This window comes from Oratosquilla oratoria, chromosome 38 (assembly GCF_046742065.1).
Source record: "Oratosquilla oratoria isolate Oo_2021 chromosome 38, ASM4674206v1, whole genome shotgun sequence".
NCBI lineage: Eukaryota > Metazoa > Arthropoda > Malacostraca > Stomatopoda > Squillidae > Oratosquilla > Oratosquilla oratoria.
In genome coordinates, this window is record NC_134814.1 from 23,098,414 (window position 1) to 23,126,129 (window position 27,716).

A 27,716-nucleotide genomic window follows, 5' to 3' on the forward strand; every position below is an offset into this window, starting at 1 on the left:
GTTAAATTTACACTTTATAAGGCCTTCGTTTAGTCTGTAGAGTTATGCAGTGCACACTCCTTATAAGTAGATTATATAAAAAAAAAAAACATAGTTTTATAAAATGTAATAAATCTCATCGTCTTATCTTCGTGGTCATTCCACTAAACCCCCAAAACGTCCTTGTGCAACGCTGGCTTTCAAATTTATACATAGACCGATAAACATCCAAAGTATTACTTGAATAAATTAAACACCTCAATTTTACACCTTCTGTTGACACACAGTCACGGGAGCTGTAATATTCCTGTCAAGTTCCATATGCATCGTTTCCATCACTCCATCAGTTTGGTGGTTTCTCCCACTGCTGTGTTGCCAAACAGTAGGATAATTATGATTTCAACTGTAGACTAACGCAATAATACTATCTCTTCTTTCCTTTCCTCTTCTTTTTCCCCCTCTATACTTTTTAACAATGAATTATTGAAATAAGGATATCTAAAGTTGAAAAAAAAAGTTTCACGTTTCAAACATGTTCAGCTGTATCTTGTTTTGTACTCGTATCGATAAGATCGGTTCCAGAACCAGAGTAATGTCCATCGCAATAATCGCATAGCAGTACCAGTATGTAGTTAAACCAAGAGGTACTTGTGTCAGTAATTTCAGTACATTAAGACAAAAGAAGGTATGAAAACATATGAAGGATAATGATACCCAAAAAGTATGTATGATACATATACCTTTCAGTATCATACATGTTCAGCTGTAACACTCGACCTTGTACCGTACTCGTATCAATAAGGTTTATTTTCTCTATATTTACTGTTTCCTTTCAAGAAATTTGCCTAAACTTCTTTTATAAAGTATTTTCATTTTTTATTTTGTATTTGCAAAACTATATATGTAAAAAAAAATCTTCCATTATATTTTTTTATTATTAGGTTTGTATATCCTTTACAAAGGTTATATTTCAACCTTTGTTATAAAGTACAGTATTTTTGTTTTTGAAATGTACTTATCACTTATTTGCAAAGATATATATTATGCCAAATGTCTTACATTATAGAATATTTTTTTACTGAATTTTCTTCAATATCCTTTCAAAAGTTTTGTCTCTACTTCACTTATAAAGTATTAATGAAGAGGTCAAACATAGGAAAGCCACATTATAGCATATATATTTATTATTTGATATAAACCAGTTATAATGATATAAGTCTACTCAAGATTGGAGCGTATGTGTGTTGTATAGGTTTTATAAAATATGTAGGCCATAATCAGTTAATTACATGAAGAGGAGTCGGAGTCGGAGTCGGTGGTGCCAAAAATAGAGGAGTCGGAGGTTTTGTGTTCCGGCTCCACAGCCCTGGTTTTCCTCGACCTCAAACGCGCGCAATCGAACACAATCCAAAAAAAACTTGCTCCCAACCCGCGTGTGTCCCTCAAATCACCAGAGCTGGGCGCGTTCCTCGGTGCGTTCCGCTTTAGTTTGACCGTGGTTAGCGCTCTCAAATTATTAAAGCTTAAGAGACAGGTTCATACAGAAATAAAAGTCCGGAAGGCCACATACTATACCAAAGGAAAATTTCGTAAGCCACATACTATACTGGCACCTATATTGCTTTAATAATTTGGGAGCGCTAACCGCGGTCAAACTAAAGCGGAAAGCACCCGAGGAACGCGCCCAACTCTGTAAATCACTCCTGTTTGCAGAAGAAATAGCGTTCGTTGGAGCACGCTGTGACCCAAGATTGATACCTCCTTTCGATGTCAATGTACAGTCCCAGGCATTGGCCCATGTCCTCCTCGACGTAGCCCTCGAGGTGTCTGACCTCACCGCCGGTCAGCCACTCGAGGCTTCCGTTCCAGTCCTGGTCTATGGCTCCCAGCCAGGCTCCAGTTGCAACTGGAAGGAGAGACCAGAAGCTCGTTGTTAAATGTTGGTTGTGTTAAGGGAATATTAGATAATTCTATGAATACAGATGACATTTGGAAAGGGACATGGAACTGCCTAGTGAAGGCCCTATGGTCTCTTGTCTTCTCCATTCTTATGTTCTTACAGTAATCATGTAGTGAGCGCTGAAACAGTTGACTGTCTTAAGAAGATATTAGATAATTCTATGGGTAAATATGAGTTGAGGTAAAGGTCATGGAACTGCCTAGTGTAGGCCTTATGGTCTCTTGCAGTCTCCCCCATTCTTATGTTCTTATGACGAAGAGTCGCCTGTTGTCAACAACAGGTGGTGCTGGGGAAGGACACTGCCATATCGGTTCAAATTTAAACCAGACGTTCAGGTGTGGTCGAAATCATCACCTTTGCCCTTTGTACATTTTCGTTGGGTTTCACAACGCAGCAAAGGGTCAGTGCACCCTGCCCTTCTATCTATCTATACAGTATACTAAGGGCTTCTTTCCCCAACACTTTGGTACGATGACGCCTACGTAGGCGTCATGAGGCGCGAGTGGGTATACAAGGATACCGGCGTCGGCGTCTTGATTATATATACATACATACACACACATATATATATACCTGTATATATATATATATACATATATATATGTATATATATATATGTACATATATATATATATATATATATATATATATTTTTTTTTTGTAGTGGTACATGATTAACCCTCGGATTCTGTGAACTGGCTTCGTCACGTTTTCTGTGTTTATTATTACTCAGAGTAAAAGAGAACGAGTAATACAGCAGTGACTTTGTATTTTATGATGCGAGAAGTGTGATGCATCGTACATATGACAGCCGATGCTGCGCGCGAGAATTTGAGTCGAACTGAAGTGGTTATGGGGTGATTTTCCCCCCTTAAAAGGGAGGAAACCAAGTCAAAGGTATGCATCCACTTCCACCCATTACACTCCCATCCACCATCCTAGTTTTCCTCTTATCTTAACTCCTCTTGGATGAAGGGTCATCTCTCTCATCCACGTAGATGACATCCTTCGGTTGAATAAAATAGTTCGATTTCAGTCAGTATCAAATTCATAAAGGGCGCCGCTGGATTGAACTGGGTTAAATGAGAGAAGTTGAACAAGTTTAAACCTTGGTTATACATTTAAGCGAATATCAAACACACGTATCGACTTTTCGCCGTGCGCCGTCCACGACGCGACATCGTGCTTTCAAATAACCATGGGTGCCTATAGACACTTTCACACGTCACGACCACAAGCACATGCGAAAGCGCCCATAGATGTCCATGGTTATTTGAGAGCACGACGTCGCGTCGTGGACGGTGCACGTCGAAAAGTCGATACATGTGAAAGGAGCCTTAGAGATGCCTTAATGTCCTAAAGGTGACTTAGTGCTATGAAACTTGTCTCATTTAAAGACATTATCTGGTTATCGATTCGGACCACTTAAACATTGATTAAAAAAGAAAAAAAAAAAAAAAAAAGATAATAATAATAATAATAATAATAATAATAAATTACATTCTAATCCAATACATTTTGTGCATCGATGGGTCATACATGTACAGTCACAAACAAAAGTTATTATTCAGAGTTTTCTATGATATAAAATTCAAATTCTTTGTCTGTGAATATTTGTTATCTAATAAAAAAAATCTAACCATAATCTAAATACTGCATAGAAAAATATATATCCCGTACTCGAAAAAAATATCGACGTTGTAAGAACTGTTGCGTAGAATAAAACTTTTCCTCGTGATTGTACAACTGGGGAAAATATTTCACCGATGCTCTGGTAACATGTAATAGCACCAGATGTAAAAAAAAAAAAAAAAAAAAAAAAAAAAAAAAAAAAAAAAAAATTAGGAACATAAGGAAAAAATCTTAGGAACATAAAAAAAATACCTCTTAGGAAGATAAGGGAAAAATAACTCTTAGGAACATAAGAAAAGAAAAGAAAAGAAAAGACCTTTGAGGAACATTAAAAAAAACCTCTTAGGAACATAAGAAAAGAAAAGAAAAGAAAGAAGGAAAAGAAGAAAAAAAAGACCTCTTAGGAACACAAGAAAAAAAAAAAAAAATCTTAGGAACCTAAGGAAAAAAAAAATCTTAGGAATATAAGAAAAAAACACTTAGTAGCATAAGGAAAAAAACTCTTAGGAACATAAGAAAAAAAAAACTCTTAGAAACACAAGAACAGAGGAGACTGGAAGAGACCATAAGACCTACACTAAGCAGTTCCATGTCCCTTACCACCTGCCATTCCTATCCATAAAGTTATCAAATCTCTTAAAACAACCAACTGTTTCAGCGCTCACTACATGATTAGTCTATTCCATTCGTTAACCACTCTGTAGGAAAACCAGTTCTTTCCTACTTCCTTAACCTCAAATTTGCCCAACCTAAACCCATTACTACGAATCCTGCCCTGCTGCCTGAACATGATGACCTTGCCTGTTTGTCACCTTTTTTAAGGCACTTGACCCATTTAAATACCTCTATTAGATCACCCCGCACTCTTTAATCCCTGACACCAAGAACACACAGTAAACCCCTTAGAGCTAATTGTCCCTTCATTTGTATTTACAAACACCGAGAAAATAGTGAGAATACAAGCCAGGTTGGGAAAACAATCAATCAATCAATCAAATCAGCCATCCCGAGTCCACTGCTGAACAAAGGCCTCCTTCATAGCATTCCATAATTCACACAACCGCGCCAACCTCTGCCACGTCACTCCTGCGAACTTCTCTATCTCGTCCCTCCACCTTCTGTCTGGTCTCCCTCTTCCACGCTTCCTAACTCGAGGCGTCCACTCAGTAACACACTTGCTCCATCGCTCATCAGTCGTTCGCACTAACTTACCTGCCCAATGGTACTGAGAAATTGGAATTTCTCGTTTCAAAACAAGAGCAGGACGTTGTATGGTGTTTGTATAATGCCATGTACCAGAGAGTAAATTTAGCCATACAGAAAAGGATTACAAAGGATTACAAAAGAGTAGCATGCCGACAGGAGACCTTTTGGTCCATAACTAGGTCGGATGCGAAAAGAATAATAATAATAATAAATAAATGAATAAATAAACATAAATGATAATATAAATAATCATAAATAAAATAAATAAATAGGTATAGTTAGATTATACACAAAAAAGTAAATAGTAAATAATAATGAATTGACAGATAAATAATGATAAATGATAAACAATAATAAAGACAAATAATAAACAAATAAACAAATAATATAAAATAAATGGACACAAATTGAGATCAATCCCACTCTTAAAAAATGAAAAAATAAATAAAATAAATGAATAAATGCATGAATAAATGAATAAGTAAATCAATCAATGGATAAATAAAAAAATAAAAGATAAATTAATAAACAAATGAATAAATAGATTAAGGAACAATTGAATAAATAAATAACCAATTGAATAGATATGTAAACAAATAAGCAAACAGATAAAAGACACAAATAAATAAAATAACTAATAAACAAAAGAGGATAATTTCACTTACCTCCTTCGTCTTCACGTAGCTGAGCTTCGAGAAGTTCATACAAGGCAGGATGTGGGTCGGTCATCTTGAGGTACGAATGCTCCTGCCGTAGGAAATACTCACTCCTTTGTCTGTCGAAGGGCACAGCGAGGTCACCGCCCAGGGCTTGACAATGCCTACGAGCATCATCCCAGGTCATCTTCGTCTTAGTGTGCAAGTACAAACAATCTTCGCCCACTCTCCTGTATGAAGGCTTACATCCCTCTGGGGAAAGAGTTGGTCAGTTGTATAAAGATAATAAAACATAGAACATAAGAATGAAAGAGACTGCAATAAACCATGAGGCCTACACTAGGCAGTTCCATGTCCATTACCATCTATCATCCCCATCCATATAGTTATCTAACCTTCCCTTAAAACAACCGATAGTTTCAGCGCTCACTACACGGTTACTAAGTCTATTCCATTCGTTGACCACTCTATTGGTAAGTCAGTATTTGCCTATTTCCTTCTTAAATCAATATGTAAAGAGACTAAATACTTCCACGATAAGTTTTGAAAAGGTTAACTTGATGTTTACCGGGTGCATTCAAGTTGCCAAGGTCACTCACTCCTCTCTATTTCATCAACTCCTGGGGAAGGTCATCAACAAGAATTCCCTTGCTTTAGACAAATCGAATACATGACTTTCTCTTTCCAGACCGTGACGTGATCCATTACACCAGCAAGTCTTGTGATTCACTATGGTCTTGGATCACGTGTTGGACTCGTGATCGACAGCTATTTCCCTCCCGGAAGAGAACTCAAAGCTCATATACGAGTATATGACCGATCTATGGGTAATGCTGTGACCTTACACGCGCACACACACACAAAACTCCCCGCCCACGAGAGTTGGAGTAACAATCCGCAGCGCAGCGATATTGAAATTATCTCTGCCCTGGACGGGATTCGAACCCGGACCGCCGTAATGGCAGCCGGGAACTCTAACCGCTCCGCCACGAAAGAGAGGTGTGTGTGTGCGTGTGCGTGTGTGTGTGTGTGTGTGTGTGTGTGTGTGTGTGTGTGTGTGTGTGTGTGTGTGTGTGTGTGTGTTTCACCACGGTCTTGGATCACGTGTTGGACTCATCATCAACAATTATTACCCTCCCGGAAGAGAGCTCAGAGCTCATATATGTCCTGATCTATGGGTAATGCTCTCACCTAACACACACACACAACTTGCCCACCAGAACTGGCGTACCAGCTCACAGTGCAGTGATGCTGAATATTTTTCAACCCTGGGCGGATCTCGAACTGTGTGTGTGTGTATGTGATTCATCATGGTCTTGGATCACGTGTTGGACTCGTGATCGACAGCTATTTCCCTCCCAGAAGAGAGCTCAGAGCTCATATATGACCGATCTATGGGTATTACTGTGACCTTACACGCACACACACACCCAACTCCCCGCCCACAAAAGTTGGAGTAACGACTCGCAGCGCAGCAACACTTAAATCATTTCAGCCCTGGGCGGGATTCGAACCCGGGCCGCCGTAGTGGCAGTCACGATGGCTACCACTGCGCCACGATTCGTGTGTGTGTGTGTGTGTGTGTGTGTGTGCGCGTATCTGCATGACTCCTCCTGAATCTACCTCTGAGCATTCTGCATCAAACATATCTCCCCGTAGTACTCCATTGCAACAGGCGCAATTATGCAACTCTGTTCATCAACATATGCATCAGTGACATGTTCACCTTACCTGTAGCTTCCATGTACACATGTTCGGCTCCCTCGTAGGCGCTCTCGGCGAGAACTCGAACGTTTTCAATACCATCCTCCACTGACTTCAGCTGTTCTTGAACTTCGGAGTTCTGTTTGCAGCGAGTGGTAGAGAAGATTATCTTCAATTTGGTAATAAATAGGGGCAAGATCGTGTTTCATATATATGTAGATATGGTACAAGTGAGATTTGAACTCAGTGTGTGTGTGTGTGTGTGTGTGTGTGTGTGTGTGTGTGTGTGTGTGTGTGTGTGTGTGTGTGTGTGTGTGTGTGTGTGTGCGCAAGCGCGCGCTTGTGTGTGTATTTACGAATGTGTGTGTGTGTGTATGAATATGTGTATGTGTGTATGTTTATGGATCTGTGTATGTGTGTGTGTGTCTGTTTATGAATCTCTGTATGTGTGTGTGTCTGTGTATGTATGCATTTATGAATATGTGTGTATGTGTGTGTGTGTGTGTGTGTGTGTGTGTGTGTGTGTGTGTGTGTGTGTCTGTGTGTGTGTATATGTGCGTGTGTGTGTGTGCGTGTGTGTGTATATGTGCGCGCGCGTGTGTATGTGTGTGAATGTATATGTGTGGGTGCATGTGTGTGTGTGTGTGTGTGTGTGTGTGTGTGTGTGTGTCTGTGTGTGTGTCTATGTGTGTGTCTGTGTGTGTGTGCCTTTCTCTCCATACATACACGCAGAATCTGTGTCTTTGCTTTCGTACGTACTGGACAATGGATAACAGACCAAGAACTGTGTGGAAGCAGATGACAATCATCTCCTTGAGCATAGATAAGCTATACGATCTTACCTGAGCTGACAGAGCAGTGAAATGGGATTCAAGTGATTCCAGGGCCTTATGCATTGCTTCTATTCGGTTTTCAATAGGCCGTAATATTTCTTGCATTTTTTCTCTCTGCCAAAGATAAGGATATAAATATATATAATCGAATCATTTATCATTTGGAAAGGAACAGAATTTCTGTGTGTGTGTGTGTGTGTTCGAGTGTGTGTATGCATATTATATATATATATATATATATATATATATATATATATATATATATATATATACACATCATCACTCTTAAAGCTCCACTCACCTTCTACTCTTACAAATCAGAAACAAAAGATCATCTTGCCTCCTTCTCCGAACTGCGTGAGTCAAAAGCAATGTAGCAGTTCACAGCTACGCTATAGCTATACCATGTAACGATCCTCCACTCCTAACCCCACCCCTCTCTGCACTCGCTCAGCTACGACGAGGATGCGAGGAACGTCCCTATAGGCCGCGTCAGCCATAGATCCATTCACAATCTCCATCAGCATATTTCTACTGATTGAATACTCTCTATCTTGCTTAACTGACATTGCACGTGGATTCGAAGCTCATTTCCATCTCATCCATCCATCTCGTTGTAATTCTTCCTTAGGCTTGTTCCACTTGTATCTGTTTTACACACTTTTGATTGCTCGTCTTTATTAGTCCTTACCAGATTGCTTATTGAGACGCCCGGCTCTTTCGTATACACCACGGACGGATAATGTCCCCACTAAACATAGCACCACACAAAACAAACTACAGCGGATGAGATGTAAACCCCGAGGATGATTCACTCGCAAAGACGAAAACCTTCAACATCCACTTACTCGGATAACCCGCAGCGTGGCGACAAGATCCTCATCCGTATCCTTCTCTGGTTTGTTCCCTAACTGCGCCAGGAGCGAATTATGTGCCTCCGTGCACTTGTTCAGGGCCATGGAGAGTGCCACATCGTTGCACGGACCCTCCGAGCTCGCGGTGCCGAGAACGGACGCGAGGAGGCACAAAAGAACACAGGTGAGGACGTCCCACATGTTGTGGTATTTTGAGATTCTCTCCACGACTTGACCGTGCCGACTACATGAGGGAAGTGGAGGTAGATCGACAGTCGCCGAGGACTGGCACTCCGTGCCGCCTTTAATCTTATCGGACTCTTGCTCGTGGCGACCGTATGTCAAACCGACACTTCCAACTGATTCAGGGCACTGATAGAAAGTCCGGCCAAAGACCTGATAAACAAGACAGCGGGTCCAAGTTCACGCTAAGGTTATGTAACAGACGAAGAAGGTGAAGAAGAAATGTAAAACGAAGAAAAAGAAGAAGAGACGAAAAGAAAGGACAGAAGAAGACAGTGAAGAAGTAGCAATCACGATCACAACCACAGCCAAACTTGAGTAGAACCACAGCATAAAAAAAAAAAAAAAAAAATTAAGAAAGGGATAAGTTGTCACCATTCTTCAGACCAGTTTGTATGAATGGCAATTTCCTCTCCTTTTCCTCCCGAGTAAATTGTACGTTTCAATATACATAATTTTCCTGTAACTTATTCTATATATTGTCCTTGCTCACAGAATAGGAGATAGAATCATCTACATCTATCCATAATTCTTATATAGTCTTCTTTTTCCAAGTACTCGGTGTTGTCCTGGCAATAATAATTATATATATACATATTATATATATATATTATATATATATATATATATATATATATATATATATATATATATATATATATATATATATATATATATATATATATATATATATATATATATATATATATATATCGTACTCCGTGGCAGTAGGATGGTAGGAAACCCATGGTAGGGCAAAGACCTGTCAGTTGCGACAAGCTTTTTTTTTTTTTAAGGCCGACGTTAGTCACTTCCCCACCTAGCCAGGGCTATCAGGAACCAACTCAGCAAGCCCGCAACGGGTCCCGGGATTCGAACTCGCGACCAACTGCCCATAAGTTCAAGACGGTATCTACTGAGCTACCGCACGGCCCCAAAAGCAAATCAAAGCTTGATGTATCTGGACTTACTTGTAAATGGGTTATTACGCCTAATATTACTTCCTGCCTCATTTAGTGATTGCACTGATCCTCCAGTACATTGGTTAAATAGAACCTCATCAATATTTGCTATTTCTTTATTTTTGAAGTCTACATTACCTAGTTTATTTCATCAATTGGTAATATGTGTTCAATGTGTCTGATATATATATATATATATATATATATATATATATATATATATATATATATATATATATATACACATATACATATATATATACAAATATATATATACATATACATATATATACACAAATATATATATACATATACATATATATACATATATATATAATATATACATTATATTTATGTATGTATATATATACATATATATATATACATATACATATATATATATATATATACATATATATATATATATACATATATATATATATATATGATATATACATATATATATGTGTGTGTGTACATATATATTTGTATATATATATACATATATATATATCCCTAATCCTAGACATTTGTGTGTTCTCTGCAACTAAATGAAACAACACTATATTCTTTGAATCCTTGGCAAGATATTTCTGAATTTATTATCGATCCTTATTCCACTTTTTTCCACGATCAGTTATTTCTCCTTGTAATGTTTTATTACTCATTTTTTTTCTACCACAATGGCATTTGTGCATGATGACTGTCTCTTCACCGTTATCAAATTGAATACATTCCCTCCTCACGGAGTCCAAATAAAGCTTTGGTATTGATGTGTGTTTCGAAAGAGCTTTATTACAAGCAATCAGACCCCGAACAAAGCCTCTGTCCAATTGGACTATCTTTCCACCAATCACTCGTTCTATTCGGCAATGTTATGTTTATAACACGTGACATGTAGGAGTTAATTGGTGGCGCCGTTATGTGAGTATTGGTTTCCGCGTGAAGGTGTGATTAGATGGTTCTCGTGAAGATGTTTTTCACTGAGGCATAAGCACCGGCTTTGCTGCCCCGGCTACCTTGGGAATGTTTGGCCTCCGGTGGTGTTCGCTTCCCTCACGAGTGCTTTGGTCTTTGTTATTAATATATATATATATATATATATATATATATATATATATATATATATATATATATATATATATACATATATTGTTGAGACATTCTGACAGGTTGATGTAAGCGGAATAGGAAACACAGGAGTCTTAGTCTTGAGTTTATTCCTGACTAGTTTCGCAGGTATTATTCCTTTGAAAAATCATACCTGCGAAACTAGTCAGGAATAAACTCAAGACTAAGACTCCTGTATTTCCTATTCCGCTTACATCATATACATATATATATATATATATATATATATATATATATATATATATATTCTAACAGCCACAAGGCACTTTAATTCTAAGCCATTAACATCGGGAGACCCAATGGAGGCCACATGCAGAAATTGAAATGCGGTACTGCCAAGGACTCGAACCTAGCAGTCACATGGCAAGTGCCGTAGTAACTTACCAACTACGCTACGGCACTTGTCATGTGATTGCTGGGTTTGAGTCCTTGGCAGTACCCCATTTCAATTTCTACATGTGGCCTCCATTGGGTCTCCCGATGTTAATGGCTTAGAATTAAAATGCACTGTGGTTGTTGAAATGTATCTCTAATCAATGGGACCCATTTAATATTGTACATACACACACACACACACACACACACACACACACACACATACATATATATATATATATATATATATATGTATATATATACATATATACATATATATACATATATATACATGTATATATATATATATATATATATATATATATGATTTCAAGAAGTCTACAGCGACAATGGCGTTGTTGAGCTTATATTGAAGCTTTAATCTGTCTCGTGCAACAAGTTTCTGTGCTCGTTCCAAATAGCTGAGAAGGTGTTCAAAAGACATTAAGTGTGGTTTTCTCTTTGTTTAAACAAAGAGAAAACCGCACCAAATGTCTTTTGGACACCTTCTCAGCTATTTGGAACCAGCACAGAAACTTGTTGCACGAGACAAATTAAAGCTTCAATATAAGCTCAACAACGCCATTGTCGCTGTAGACTTCTTGAAATCATATATATATATATATATTTATATACATGTATATATATGTATATGCATATGAATATATATATATATATATATATATGTGTGTGTGTGTGTGTGTGTGTGTGTGTGTGTGTGTGTGTGTGTGTGTGTGTGTGTGTGTGTGTGTGTGTGTGCAAAAAATCGCCTTTTAGTGAATATAAAACGCCTGACATAGTATGGCATTCTTAGAGCTGACTTCGACATCATTGTCGTCAGCGTCGACGTCATCTTCCTTATCACTCGAAAATCTCTTCCCGAAACCCCCAAAACCTTTATGAATGACACGGTACGGCACCAACGACATGTCCCAAAAGTGTCAGCTTTCCGATAGACACCCTGCTCATCGAAAAGTTTGAGATTCCTCATAGAACTGGATAAAAAAAAAAAAAAAAAAAAAAAAAAAAAACAATTGGTATTACGTAAGCGATACTTGCACCTTGGCGACGGTAGTGATGGACATAGTGTTACCAAGACGGGCGATAAGGACACTTAGCTGCCACTGTGTGACAGCCTGATTGGGCTCATGAGATCGATGTCATGAGATTTTCGGGATGGGAGAGACGAAGGAGGTCTCCCGATCTCGCGGCGGGGTTCCCATGGTCCACTCCTAGTGGGCCGCATGTTTCCATTTTGAGTCAGGATCTAACAACTTTATCGTTGCAAACACTGAAGACGAACCTGAACAGGGTTCGGAACGTCCGGTGTATTTTACTTATACCATCGTATATGTATAGGTACACGGGTACATGTAAAAGTATATGTACACGTGTATATATATCTATCCCGAGGACTGAAAATACAGCACCCACTGTCTCCCAAGGTGAAGTGAGAACGAACGGGACAATTGCCCTCGCCACATCAATATTCCTTACCCGATTTTTTTTTTTTTTTGGGGGGGGAGGGTTATGGGATTTAACCCTTCTCCCACCCCACCCCACCCCCACGAATCTTCGTGACGTCACCATTTCTGACCTGAGAGGGCATCGAACCCGCTACGTGGACGGCTGCAAGGCGTCACGTCCGTGCTATACCGTGACCACTGGTGACCACGGGTCTTGTGATGTATCATGGCATATGTACATGTCAATGTATATCGATATGTATGTGCATATTCCTTCATGCATACATGTATGACCCTGCATTACTTTTAGTGTCACTTTACATGGGTTAATCAAAATACACACTGAGCTATATGGATTTAACTAATTTATCAGTACTCTCGACTGTTGAAGAATAGAACTCCATTGGAACTTGCTTTCCTATTATCTCTGTATCAGAAGAATTGGTTGATCATTGTGAAGCTATAAGAGATCTAACTCGCCTCTTCTGACTTCACTCAGTCCCACGATATCCCAGCAGATGTTCCCTAGTTCTTCCATCATACTGTCCAGTTTCTAGGCTTCTGCAGTCTCTGTATATATACATCCTCATTTTCTTCAGGTTGTTTCTGGTGTGTTTATGTATGCATGTATGTATGCGTGCACGTATGTATGTATATGTATGCATGTATGTATATATGCATGCATCTATGTATGCATGTATGCGTGCACGTGTGTGTTTATGTATGCATATAGGTATACACGTATGCATGTATGTACGTATGTGTGTATATGTATGAATGTGTTTGTATGTGTATGTATGCATGCATGCATGTATATACAGTGCATATGTTTGAATATATAAAGGAATGCATTGATAGTGTATATACTCACTAATCACTGATTTGGCCGTCAGTGATTGGTACAGTGTTGATTCATCTCCATAACGTGCAAACAGTGACTGGATACTCTTCCTGTAGCAGATGTTTGCCGTTGAATCAGCTAAATCGAATCGGGAGAACCGTTGGCCAAACAAATAGATCAACCTATGATTTATTTTATTATTATTGTTATTATTATTATTATTTACTTGCAGACTTTCTATAAAGATTATTGAGGTGTCTGCGTTTAGGATGCCTGATTGACAAACTTAGATTATTTTTTGATCAGTTAATATGATTATCACTAAAGATAAATTTATTTTTAACTGGAAATTTCTATAGTTTCGGTCAATTCTGCTTTGAAGTACATACTTTAGATATATGTAGAAAAGTCATCCTTACAAGAGGTCACAAACAACTAAATAAAATAACTTGGAGATGGCCGGGATTCAAGGAAAATTATTATCCAGAACGAAAAAGGGAGGGGGCTTGCAAAACTGAAATCAAATACTGTACAATGTCACTCGCTTACATTACGTTAGAAAATGTCGACTTCGACAAATATTCTTTTTCCACCACTTGCCAACTTTCTGTATGCGGAAATTAATGTGTACGCATGACTATTCGGCCACCAGTTACTCAGAGTGCGAAAGTGGGACAGAGATGAAGGTGTACAGTTAGCTGAGGGCGTGAGTTTTGTGTGCGCACCGCACTGCGCAGTCGACGATCTCTGCGCCTGCGCGGAAGCTGCATCGCTGCGACATGACGTCACGTCGGTTACACGCCTCGTCTCGATTCCTCTATATTGTCATTTGTCATATTTCCCATTATTCCATGAATTAATATTAGTTGTTTTTCCGATGTGAATGTGTTCATGTTTAATCAGAAATTTAATCTATACTGTGATGACCACAAACACGTGAGTGTAACATAAGTAAATCACGATCTCCCTGAAATGCGTGGAAAATATTTATGTAAATACAGTTTATTTGGAGGATTTTCTACGTGAATATATACACGCACACACGCACACGCACACACACACACACACACACACATACACACACACACAAACTCAAAGTTGGAATAACATAGCTTGTAAATTAAATATGTTACGCTCAGTTTCCGATATCCGCTAGGGTGGTTGACCAGATCAACACAGAAAAGATAACCTATATTCAAAGCATTTAAGAGAGAGAGAGAGAGAGAGAGAGAGAGAGAGAGAGAGAGAGAGAGAGAGAGAGAGAGAGAGAGAGAGAGAGAGAGAGAGAGAGAGAGAGAGAGAGAGAGAGAGAGAGAGAGAGAGAGAGAGAGAGAGAGAGAGAGAGAGAGAGAGAGAGAGAGAGAGAGAGAGAGAGAGAGAGAGAGAGAGAGAGGAGATAGACGATATGATCACCTAGTACAAGTAAGCTCAAAGCAAACTCGTACAAAATTTCAAACAGCAATGTAACTTAGACATAAAAAGAATTGAAAAATTATTTTACAAATGGAACAACTAAAAATAGAAACTAGTCTTCTGAGAAGACACACTTTAAGTGATCAAATAATTTTTTTTATCAAACATACGATCACCCAAGTAAGGTGAAGAGCCTATACCTGGGAATCGGACCGAAGTGCGGGATTCGAACCCGACTAAACGGATGCCAGATAAGGACGCTTGTGATTACTTTACAGCAAAATACTTGAATGCATTTGATTTGGTGCATTGGATGCGAATAGGGCTATACAAAGTTAACCTGTTGCACACGACAAATATTTTCTCTTAAATAGCAGACCATAAAACATAGGCGTTTGTGCACATTTAGGTAAAGACTTTTCTAATAAACAACTGTTTTTCATCCAATACTCATTATCCTATTCCCATGCAGTGGGAAGTGAGAAACTACTTTCGTATATATATATATATATATATAAAAATATATTTTATATATATTTTTTTTTTTTTTTTTTTTTTTTTTTTTGCCGACGTTGAGTCGCCTCCCCACCTGCCCAGGCCTGCCAGGGAACCAACGCAGCGGTTCCGGAGTTCGAACTCACGGCCACCCCAATAAACCTTTGCATTATCTATAGTCAAAATGCGTATCTTAGGAACGTGTTGACAAAATCTAGAAACTAGTAATGACGTCTGGGTACGGTTAAGGTCGTTATCTTGATAACGACATCGTAACGTTCTTTCGGGAATGCACACACACACGCGCGCGCGGCGATCAAAGTGTCTGTAGATAACAGATACAGGTCAATTAACGATAACCACAGAAGCGATAGTAAACTACCCTCTCCTCCCTTTCGTCTAGTCGCGTGAGACGATGTTGACTAACAACCGGTGGTGATAGGTGTGACCCTTCCTCCCGACGTTCGCTTAAAAAGACGATTCCAATGGCTTCATTCTTAAGCTTCCTCAGTCTTGCCTCGGCGTTGTGCGTGATCCGGGTTGAAGGTTACTGTGACGTGAGTTATTTGACGCAGTCTTTGCTCAGGTGCACTGAGGCCCAAGCCAAACACGCGGAAGATTTGTCGAAGAGACATGAAGACGCTGCAGGAACAGAACTGGTCGCGACTCTCAAATCGATGCGCGTAAGTAGGAAGTGGAACGTTTGTCCAGTGGTAAACCAAAGGAAGTAAAAAAAAAAAAAAAAAAAAATAGAAAAAAATAGAACTTAGTGGATTATCAGAGATATAATTAACGACATGTTACCGTTTTTTTTTTTTTTTTTTTTTTTTTAAGGAGTGATCCCATGATATCTGTGCGTTGGTGGCGTAATCGCAAGCGTGCTGGTCTCGCATCCACACTTCTCTCCCATTCCAAGCAGTGACACCTGTCCCAACAGTTCCTAAAGCGCTTTACGGGGCAAAGATCACTTTATACTCATTATCATTATGAATTACTGTTGACAATGCAAGTGCTATTCATCTTACTGTCGACCAGTTTAATTAAAGCTTTTAATTTCACTCCATAGGATGCTACTATTTCTTAGTAGTTTGTTATATTTTCTTGGGTAAATCAGTGTATATATAACCCTCCGTGTAGTGATGCTGTCGCAATGGCAAGGTTGATTGGGCAAATGCATTTATGATTAATTGATGGTACTTTTTATGACAGTGCTCTTCATAACTCCAATGCATTTTTTCTTTCTTTTTTCTTTTTGTTTTTTATTTAGTAACATTACTGCAAATGGCAAGATCACTTAAAATATTCTTTAAGTCAAGATGGCTAACGGCTTCCATATAACAATTAAATTCTGAGAGTAATTGGGTCAAGGTCAAATTCAAAGTCAAGGTCACCGAAACTTTAGAATGTCTATGTGTGCATAACTTCCTAAAATATTATCTGATACTTCAAACCAAAGTCAGAATTATCTTCGTCTTATTTCCCATTTATAACCCAGTACATCATAGAGCTGAACATACATAACCTGACCATTTTAATGACTTTGCAAGGTCTAAGTTATTCAGAGGACCTTGAACGAAAAATGGTCACAGATAGATGTTTACTATGTTCAGCATGTGGGTTTTCACTTGACACAAAAACCTTTGACCTTGATTGACCCTAAGATTTCAAATTCAAGGTCACAATCGTTTGAAGCCGGGGTTCTCACGTATACCCCGTACTTATGGAGTGCTATTTTTTAACCTCCTGTAGATGACATCAACACTAAACTTAATCGTTTTGCATCCACTAACTGCTAATGGTTGGCGGTCCCTTTAATTGTCCCTCGTGACTCAATAGTGTTCAATGGACCACATCCGTAGAACCATTAGTTTATAGAAGCGTCTCTCAACCTTAGGGTTCCCCGGAACCCTAAGGTTCCGCAAAAGGTCCCAAAGGGTTCCGCGAGAACAAGTGAGATAAGCTAATGCGCATTTGATTTTTTATCTGATTTCATATACGTAATATGATTAAACACGCACGACATATTATTGGTTATTGTAATAATGTAATATAGACATCATCGTATCTAACCTATTATTAAGATGAAAATAAAATGAGAAAGATATGGTATATGTTGTTTTTTGCGCAGGGGTTCATTGAGACATACATACATACATACATACATATCCCAAGGTTTTTTCCCCCTTACAAGGGAGGTAGCCAAAAAGGAAAAGGCATAAAATCATTCCCACCCATTCCATCCCTGAATACACTCCACACCCGTCCACCCTCCCTCTTATCTTAGCACCTCCTGGATGACGGGTCATCCCTGCACCTTGTCCACTGCCCTGGGTCAGAAGCAGTGTCGCCAGACACAGCACATCCACAGCAAGGCCGCTTCATTAAATCGGCGACCCCCCCTCTCCGTCCCCCCATTGCATAAAAGGAGAAGACGGGGAGAAAACCCTTTGGGCTGCATCAAATTTTGCTCACATATACTACCTCACCCCCCATCCCCCGGCCCATTCCACCTCATGCATCACAACATCATCCATATACAACCATTCTCCATTCACCCCTGTCTTCTGTCCTCTCCTGTCCTTCCTCAACAGACATTCCCCTCTTCCCCAAAGCCCCCTTCACCCCATCCACCCACCTCATCCTAGGACGTCCCCTCATGTTCACTCCCTCCACATCTGCCTTCCATACCTCTTTTACTAGTCTTTCTTCACTCATTCTTTCCATGTGTCCAAACCATCCTAATATTCTTTCATCAACCCTATCTCCCAACTCCTTTTCCACCTCTGTTCTCCTCCTCACCTCCTCATTGAGACGAGTTTACGCAAGGGTAAAGGTTGAGAACCATTAGTTTAGAGCAGCGTTTCTGAACCTTTTTACCCTTGCGTAACCTTTAAAATATATTGCATGTCCCAAGGAATCCCTGCGAGAAAAAATATATACACCATATCTCTCATTTTATTTTCATCGTAATAATAGGTTAGATAGCAGGATGTCTATATTACATTATTACAATAACCAAGATTATGTCGTGCGTGTTTAATGATATTTTGTATATGAAATTAAATAAAAAAAATCGAAAGTGCATTAGCTTATCTCACTTGTTCTCGCAGAACCCTTAGGGACCTTTTCCGGAACCTTAGGGTTCCGGGGAACCCTGGTTGAGAAACGCTGGTTTAGAGAGTAATGTCTCAAGAACAGATAGTTCAAGTTGCAGTAAAATAATCATTGCCGAGCGAGGTTTGCTGTACTTGGCACCACTTGTTGATTTTGGTGTTAATTTGAGCCTTCGATAAACTATCTTAGTCCCTTTATTTTACCAAAATTGGACAATAAAGCCTAATGACATCGCCCTACCTTACACAAAACAAAACTTCAAATTTAGGATAAAGAAAGAAATAGGCAAGAGGGGTCAGGTCTCGGTACTTGACCAGGGGTCAGGTCATGACCAGGGTTCGGGTCAGGAAGAGTAATATGCATACCTTGGCTCAGGTCACTTGGGGGCCGGGGCTCAACAGAAAGGTCAGCAATTTGGATGAAATGTATAGTAATCTAACTGGTCTAATTATTAATTCACAAAATACATTTATCCCCCCGAAGTCAATACGGAAAAATAGTAATACTCCAAAATGGAAGACGGACAGATTGAAACATGAGATCGGAATGAAAAGAGGACTTTACGTAAAAATAAAAAACGGGGAATCACATCTTAGATGAAGACATAACGAAATGGCAAAGCTGGTTAAAAAGAATACACGTACAGCGAAACGTAATTATGAAATTATGGTTGCCAGTCAAGCAAGATCCAACTCAAAGGGTTTCTTTCATCTCTATAGAACAAAAGATAAAGAAAGACTAGGACCAATTAAAAACGATGAAAATGTCATGATATAATTGGAGGAAAAAATGAGTGAGGAGTTTAACAATTATTTTCTATCGGTGTTTACTAATGAGAGGTTAGATAAAATACCTGACTGCGATCCGATTTTCAAATGGGATGAAGAAAGTAGTTCATCTAATGTCAGCATTAGAAAAGAAGTAGTCAAGCAGATTGAAAGACTTAAAGCTACAAAATCCCCGGGTCCAGACGAAAATTTTCCGAGAATGCTTAAGGAGTGTAAATTTGAAATCTGCGACCAGTTAACTGAAATATTTAATAAATCGGTAGACACTGGTTTTGTGCCTACTGCTTGGAGGCAGGCAAACGTTGTTCCTGTTTTTAAGAAGGGAGATAGATCGTCTATATGCAACTACAGGCCAATCAGTTTGACATCGGTTATAGGAAAAATGCTTGAATCAGTAATAGTAAATAGACTCAGAGAACACATCGAAAGACATAATTCAATTCGTGATTCACAGCATGGTTTCTCCAAGGGTAAGTCATGTGTGACTAATCTTCTATCCTTTTACACTAAAGTGTATAAGGCGTCAGATAACAAGAATAATTACGATGTTATTTACCTTGACTTTGGCAAAGCGTTCGACAAGGTGTCACACCTGAGACTACTAAATAAAATCAAAGCCCATGGCATAGGAGGAAAAGTGTTAGAATGGATTAGAGCTTGGATTAGTAACAGAAAACAGCGGGTCACCATAAATGGAGTAAAATCTAGGTGGGGCAATGTTACTAGTGGGGTCCCCCAGGGCTCGGTTTTGGGTCCCTTGTTGTTCATTATATACATAAACGACTTAGACGATGGGATGAATAGTGATGTTAGTAAGTTTGCGGACGACACTAAAATAGGACGCCTAATTAGGTCAGGAGACGACGCAGAGATTCTGCAGGATGATCTTAACAAATTGTTCACATGGTCGGTGAAATGGTAAATGAACTTCAATATCTCTAAGTGTAGCGTGTTAAACGTAGGGCTACACAACCCCGAAAATAGATACAGCTTAGATAACACGCTTTTAGAGAAAACTGAGTGCGAGAGAGACTTGGGAGTTCTAGTGAGTCCGGACCTTAAAACCAGGAAACAGTGCATTAGGTTTCATTGCTAGGACGGTAACGAATAGAAGTGCAGAGGTAATTATCAAACTCTACCTAGCGATAGTTAGACCCATCCTTGACTATGCGGTACAGTTTTGGTCTCCGTCTTACAGAATGGACATCAATTCACTAGAATCGGTACAGAGAAGAATGACCAAAATGATACATGGACTCATAAATTTGACTTACGAAGAGAGGCTTGGGCACCTTAAATTTCTGAAAAGACGCAGAGTGCGGGGTGATCTATTAGAGGTGTTCAAGTGGATCAAAGGCTTTAACAAGGGTGATGCAAACAAGGTCATCATTTCAAAACAACAGGGCAGGACTCGCAGTAATGGTTATAAACTGGACAAATTTAGATTTAAGAATGAAATAGACAAGAATTGGCTTACTAATAGGGTGGTCGATAAATGGAATAAACTTAGGAACCACGTAGTAAGCGCTGAAACTATCAGTTGTTTTAAGAAACGATTACACAAGTTTATGGATGGGGATGACAGGTGGTGATGGATACGGAGCTCTCCTAGTGTAGGCCTTATGGTCTCTTGCAGTCTCCTTCATTCTTATGTTCTTATGTTACTAACAGAATGGTTAATGAATGGAATAGATCTAATAACCATGCAGTGAGCACTGAAACAATTGGTTGTTTTAATAGGAGATTAGATAACTTTATGGATAGTGATAAAAGGTTGTAGGGGACATGGAACTACCTAGTATAGGCCAAATGGTGTCTTGCAGTCTTCTCCTTTCTTATGTTCTTAAATTACCATTGCTAAGGGAGAGGTTAATGAAAATACTCGTAATTAACATCAATAGTAAACTGCATCATACAACTGTATGAAATATCCTACCAGGACAACAAAAAGTCACGTTCAGCGTCACTTGTAATTACTACACCGACCGTCGTCTTATGTAACACTGTTGAAAGCGCGTCTTTATTTACGTCGAGAACTTACGATACGAAGAATTTTACGACGTCGTAAGTGACGTCATGCAGCCCATAGCTCCCGGGCTGCACATGTAGTACCCAAGAAGTACTGTAGTACTGTAGTACTCACAAGTGAAAGGGACGGAAGGTGTTAACTAACGGTTACGGTCGCAGTCAAAGCGGATAATTGCAATTTTGACAACAGCTGCAGACTGGACTGGAGGGATGGAGGCCGTGACGATAATGATGATGGTACTGATGATGATGATGATGAATGCGATGACGATGATGATGAAGGCGGTGACGATAATGATGACACGATAATGGTGACAATGATGATGGGGAGGGTGAAGGGGACGGGGAGGAGGATGTTGACGATGATGATTATAATGATGATGATAATCGTGGTGATAATGATGATGACTGTGACGATGATGATGATAATAATAATAATGATGATATGATGTTGCTACTGCTGATAACGATGATGATATCGTCACGTGCATATTTTTCTGCATAAAAAAATATGAAATTAGCAAACGAAGAGAGAGAACTTAGTCAGGCGTGGCTCTGTAAAAAGTATCTTTACATACCACCTCTCTATTTCATCTACCTACAGCGAAGATATAACTCTTCCCACAGCGGCTCACTCGTAATAATTAGGCCTGCGTGGAGCAGTGGGTAACGTTCCTGCCTTGGAGTCTACGTTTCTAATGGTACCGGAAGCAGTACCTATATATATATATATATATATATATATATATATATATATATATATATATATATATATATATATCTATATATATATATATATATATATATATATTTATATATATATATACTGTATATATATATATATACATATACATACATATATATACATACATATATATATATACATATATACATATATACATATATATATATATATACACATACACACATATATATACATATATATATATATATATATATATATACATATATATATATATATATATATATACATATATATATACACACACACATATATACATATATATATATATATATACACACACACATATATACATATATATACATATATATATACATATATATATATATACATATATATATACATATACATATATATACATATACATATATATATATATACATATATATATACATATACATATATATATATATACATATATATATATATATATATATGTATATATAATATAAAGATGCTTATGGGAGTTGCCGGATACTGATTTAATACTGATATCATCTCGTATAGAGAGTTCTATGAATAAGTTTGGGGGAAACGAATTCAAAGGGTGTTAGAATGAACGGTGATGGAGGCTGACGTAAATGGGATTCTGGTGCGTGGATTTGTATTGTTTAGAGTCTTCTGACAGTCATTCTTTCGTGTACAAGATGTGCAGTGCCCGAGTGTATAAACTGTAGAGGAGGTTGAAGACCTGGAGGTTCTTGTGAGGGTGGAAGAAAAATCCAGACTGTAAAAGAAGGTTCATTGTCGCTGGACAATTACAGAATCACGTAGATGTTAACTTTACGCGAGCCGGCCGGCAACTGATGAAATCAAACCGTTACGCAGGAGAATATGGGCCCACGTAGTGTTGCCATATAGACGGCATTGCACAAAAACACATTAAACATATTACATAAGAGATATGCATACATGATACATAACAGTGATATTACAAATGCCTTACACTGGTACACAACATACTATGGAATAATATAATTTATCTAGATAAACAATAGCTTTATACCACAAACAAAGGGGGCTTTAGTGCAAACAGTTCATGGACATGAATGATAAACATTTTTATTTTACCATCTGGGTGGCATGACTCCCAGTTAAGTAAGTTGATTTAGCAGCAAAAAACAAGAAGACACGGAATCCGGTAAAAGATTTACTCCTATTAACGACAATAAGAAGGTTCTCGTTCAGAACTAATGGGAAATTGTGCTTCTCATGCGTGAGAGAGTAACGTATGGAACAAGACCTACTCAAGGGAGATGCACAAAGACTAAGGTGGTGAAGCAAGACTAGTGGCATATATGTGTAATGATACGGCTGTAGATGGACTGTCTATTTTCCAGTTGACTAGGCCTAAAGTATAATCCAACTATTGAATGTATCATTGATGTAAGGTTCATGGGACTGTTGAAACGGTATGTGCATATAAAGGATGGGTGACATTAATTGGGCAGATTGATGTAGGCGAGATGATGATGTGAATACAGTAGGGCAGGACTCGTAGTAATATATCTAAATTGAACAAATTTAGGTTTAAGAAACAGGCAAATACCGGTTTACCAGTAGAATGTTTAACGAAGGAAATAGGCTTAGTGACCATGTATTGAACGATGTAACAATTGGTTGTTTCAACTCATTAAACTCCGATGACAAGATGTCTTGTCATTTGGTCAAATAAAACAAAAAATCATAAAACACCAAAATGTTTGATCAAACACCAGAAAAATATGACGTCACGCCTCGCACAAAGCGAGGACAGACGTCATATTTTTCTGGTGCTGTTTGATCAAACATTTTGGTGTTTTATGATTTTTTGTTTTATTTGACCAAATGACAAGACATCTTGTCATCGGAGTTTAATGGGTTTAATTAAGGATCTTCGTAGGGAAACTGCGAATGAGTTAAAGATCCAACCTTCAAGTGAAGAAAATTGCCGGTTGTTTGCTACAAGAGCAGTTTTCACGCTGTGTCAACATACCAAAGGAAATCATTTGTTGTTGAAATGTTTACAAGATCCTTCGGGAAAGGCCTAGTTCCCTTTGACCAATCTTGCAGCTTATTTACTGTTTATCTGAAGTTGGTGGAGTTATTATAAAATAAAAAGTATATTAGCCACTAAGAAAGGATAAAGCAATTATAACCCACTGAAGTACGAGAAATAAACAAGCCAATTATTGTACAGCACACATGCAGAATATCGCGACTTGGGTGAAACGAGCAAAGCGCAGTGCCGCCTACGTGATGCTTCAGTCACACCAAATGTCCAACAGTGACCATTAATTGCTCCAGCAAAGGTGACGGTTTTGCTCCCACTTAATTTCTTAGTAAACGAGGTCATCATATTAAGACAACAGATCAGGACTCGCAGTAATGGATTTAAAACGGACAAATTTAGATCTAAAAAAGGAAATAGGCAGGAATTGGTTTACTAATAGGGTGGTCAACGAATGGAATAGACTTAGTAACCATGTAGTGAGCGCTGAAACTAGATTGTTTTAGGAAACGGTTAGACAACTTTATGGATGGGGATGACAGGTGATAATGGACATGGAGCTCTGCCTAGTGTAGGCCTTACGGTCTCTTGCAGTCTCCTTCATTCTTATGTTCTTATGTACTTCGAAAGAGCTTCTCAAACGAAAAACAAAAACATCTGAAGGTTATTCACACAACCTTTAGCTTCGTGTAAGATTTGTTCTCCACAGTTTAGTATCATGTTTTGTTGATTTGGTTAGGTTAGATAGCATCATGGGTGGGGATGATAGGTGGTAATGAGCATGGAACTGCCTAGTTTAGGCCTTATGGTCTCTTGCAGTCTCCTTCATTCTTATGGTCTTATTTCATTCTGCCCAAAGGCTACCGAATGAAAAAATAAATACTAATAAAAATGAATAAAATAAACCAATACAATATTTGTCTCTAATATTTCTACTCCATATAGTCCGATGCCTTATATATGTCCCCTAACTCTTGGGCGACAGCCTTACTTGATCAAATACTCAATATCTAAAAGAAACAGACCTTTGTCTTATATCCCCGTTTAAGTAAAAGCAGCAACGACTGCAGCAGCACTGTAGGAGAGAGGCCAAAAGCAGAGTATGGGGTCCAATATATTTAACGTTTCGCCCAGCAGGGCTTAAAAAAAAAAAAAAAAAAAAAAAAAAAATCTGAAGAAGCCCTGCTGGGCGAAACGTTAAATATATTGGATCCCATACTCTGCGTTTGGCCTCTCTCCTACAATCCCCGTTTAAGTCAAACTTCTCCTTTAATAAGCCACACGTTTGAGCCTTAGGGCAAATTGAAACGCAGGTGACACAGGCGACGTAGCACAGACTTACTGTTGCTGAAATGAAGCACAGTTTGAACTTCTCTCTCACTTAAAACGCTGAGGTACTTCACCTGGAAGCATTTCAAATGAAAGAGAAGTTCAAAGTGTACTTCAACTAAGCAACAGGAAGTCTGTGCTGCGTCGCTTGTGTCGACTGCGTCTCAGTTTGTACTTAAGTTAATCAAACTTAAAGTGATAAAACTAACGTGAATATAGCAATCTTGTAGTTCATGTCTAGCAAACGGGTTCTTATCCACGTTCTTTGTTTCAGCCTCAAATACCTCTCATACAACAAACTTCTCGGTTATACAAAACACACAAAGATGAAATGCAACACTGCCTTTCTTTTACAGTTAGTCCACATTCCTCCTATACCTCAAAATTCGATCGAGTATAACGAAACGATCTGGACCATACAGAGGAACTACTTCGACAGCTTCTCGTACAGATTGCAACTCACTGCTTTGGTACAAAATTGGCGCTGACAGAGCCTTTTTTCCGATACAGTTACTCTGCGAAATCCGACACAAGAAAGTTCAAACTTTGGCGCCGTCTACAGGTGCAATTACACGGCAGTTAAACCCATTAATACGATAACTTCAGCTCGTTGCAGTAAAAACCCAGAGATGCAGTCTTTTTGACCACATGTGTATGCGTTGTGTGTGATTCACCATGGTCTTGGATCACGTGTTAGACTCGTGATTGACAGCTATTTCCCTCCCGGAAGAGAGAGCTCAGAGCTCATATATGACCGATCTATGGGTAATGCCGTGACCTTACACGCACGCACACACCCCAACTCCCCGCCCACGAGTTTTGGAGTAACGACTTGTAGCGCAGCGATACTGAAATTATTTCAGTTCTGGGCGGGATTCAAACTCGGACCGCTGTAGCAGCAGTTGCGAATGCTGTGTGTGTGTGTGTGTGTGTGTGTGTGTGTGTGTGTGTGTGTGTGTGTGTGTGTGTACCTGTGTATGTTGATTCCCATATGCTATTGTATGTTTATAAATATCTATGAACTTCTATATGTGTATTTACGTCTGGGCGCATGATCGTGATTGTTCTCGTATTGTTGTTGTTTGTATTTCATGCATTCATGAGCAAACTTTTTGACCAACCCAAAGATTTTCATGATACAAAATTCAAATTATTTGTCCAGCATTTTTTCTTAATATATTAAAGAAATTTAGCTTATTATAAGCTAAATACTATATAGGAAAAAATCACTTACCCGGAAAAAAATATTGATGTTAACTGTGCCATGGGTCAGAATTTTAGCTCGTGACTGTATGTGGTGATCTAATAGAGGTGTTCAAGTGGATCAAAAGCTTTAACAAGGGTGACGCAAACAAGGTCTTCATATTATTACAGCAGGGCAGGACTCGCAGTAATGGATTTGAAATGGACAAATTTAGATTTAAGAAGGGAATAGGCAAGAATTGGTTTACGAATAGGGTGGTCAACGAATGGAATAGACTTAGTAACCATGTAGTGAGCGCTGAAACTATCGGTTGTTTTAAGAAACGGTTAGACAACTTTATGGATGGGGATGACAGGTGGTAATGGACATGGAACTGCCTAGTGGTCTCCTGCAGTCTCCATTATGTTCTTTTTATGTACATATCCTGATTACAAGTTTATTCTAATTTGTTCGCGGGAATAACTATGCTCGTGAGAAATTTTCACGTCAATCGTGATGCAATCTTGTAGCATATGACCTAACCTAACCTTACACTCTTTACTTTATATTGCAGACTAGAAAGCTGCAAAGATTGGTCCAACCTCTTGAAGAAAGAGTCGAAGAGGTGGAGACTTTATTGCAGAAGCTGACGACTCGAATAAACGCCATAGAAAACAAGGTAAAGGGGCTAGGATGATGACATTTCAGGCATCTAGAATAGAAAGGGATAAATGCCACACACCTTCTGTACGGAAATATGGTTCTTAGAGC

General features: G+C 38.7%; 2 protein-coding genes across 2 annotated transcripts in view; one reads left to right on the forward strand and one right to left on the reverse strand.

Moving 5' to 3' along the window:
* Positions 1-496: 496 nt before the first annotated feature.
* LOC143019762 (uncharacterized) lies at positions 497-9,385 on the reverse strand. Its single transcript, XM_076175745.1, has 5 exons — positions 8,819-9,385; positions 7,980-8,084; positions 7,165-7,276; positions 5,443-5,685; positions 497-1,885 (listed from the first exon to the last, which is right to left on the reverse strand). Exons 1-5 carry the CDS (start codon positions 9,023-9,025, stop codon positions 1,677-1,679), a joined length of 876 nt encoding a protein of 291 aa, XP_076031860.1. The 5' UTR covers positions 9,026-9,385; the 3' UTR covers positions 497-1,676.
* A 6,442-nt stretch (positions 9,386-15,827) lies between these two features.
* The window catches only part of LOC143019759 (uncharacterized), a 15,155-nt gene continuing 3,266 nt past the window's right edge, over positions 15,828-27,716 (forward strand). Inside the window, exons 1-2 of the mRNA XM_076175743.1 lie at positions 15,828-16,433; positions 27,520-27,624. Coding sequence (XP_076031858.1) covers positions 16,236-16,433; positions 27,520-27,624 — 303 coding nt within the window. The 5' untranslated portion in view covers positions 15,828-16,235. The remainder of the gene's footprint in view (positions 16,434-27,519; positions 27,625-27,716) is intronic.

Excerpts from the sequence above, each read along its gene's own strand:
- LOC143019762 (XM_076175745.1), bottom strand. The coding sequence starts at position 9,025 with ATGTGGGACGTCCTCACCTGTGTTCTTTTGTGCCTCCTCGCGTCCGTT. Across the intron at positions 8,085-8,818 it reads CCACGCTGCGGGTTATCCGA|AGAGAAAAAATGCAAGAAAT; the intron begins GTAAGTGGATGT and ends TATCTTTGGCAG. Across the intron at positions 1,886-5,442 it reads GCTACGTGAAGACGAAGGAG|TTGCAACTGGAGCCTGGCTG; the intron begins GTAAGTGAAATT and ends CTCTCCTTCCAG.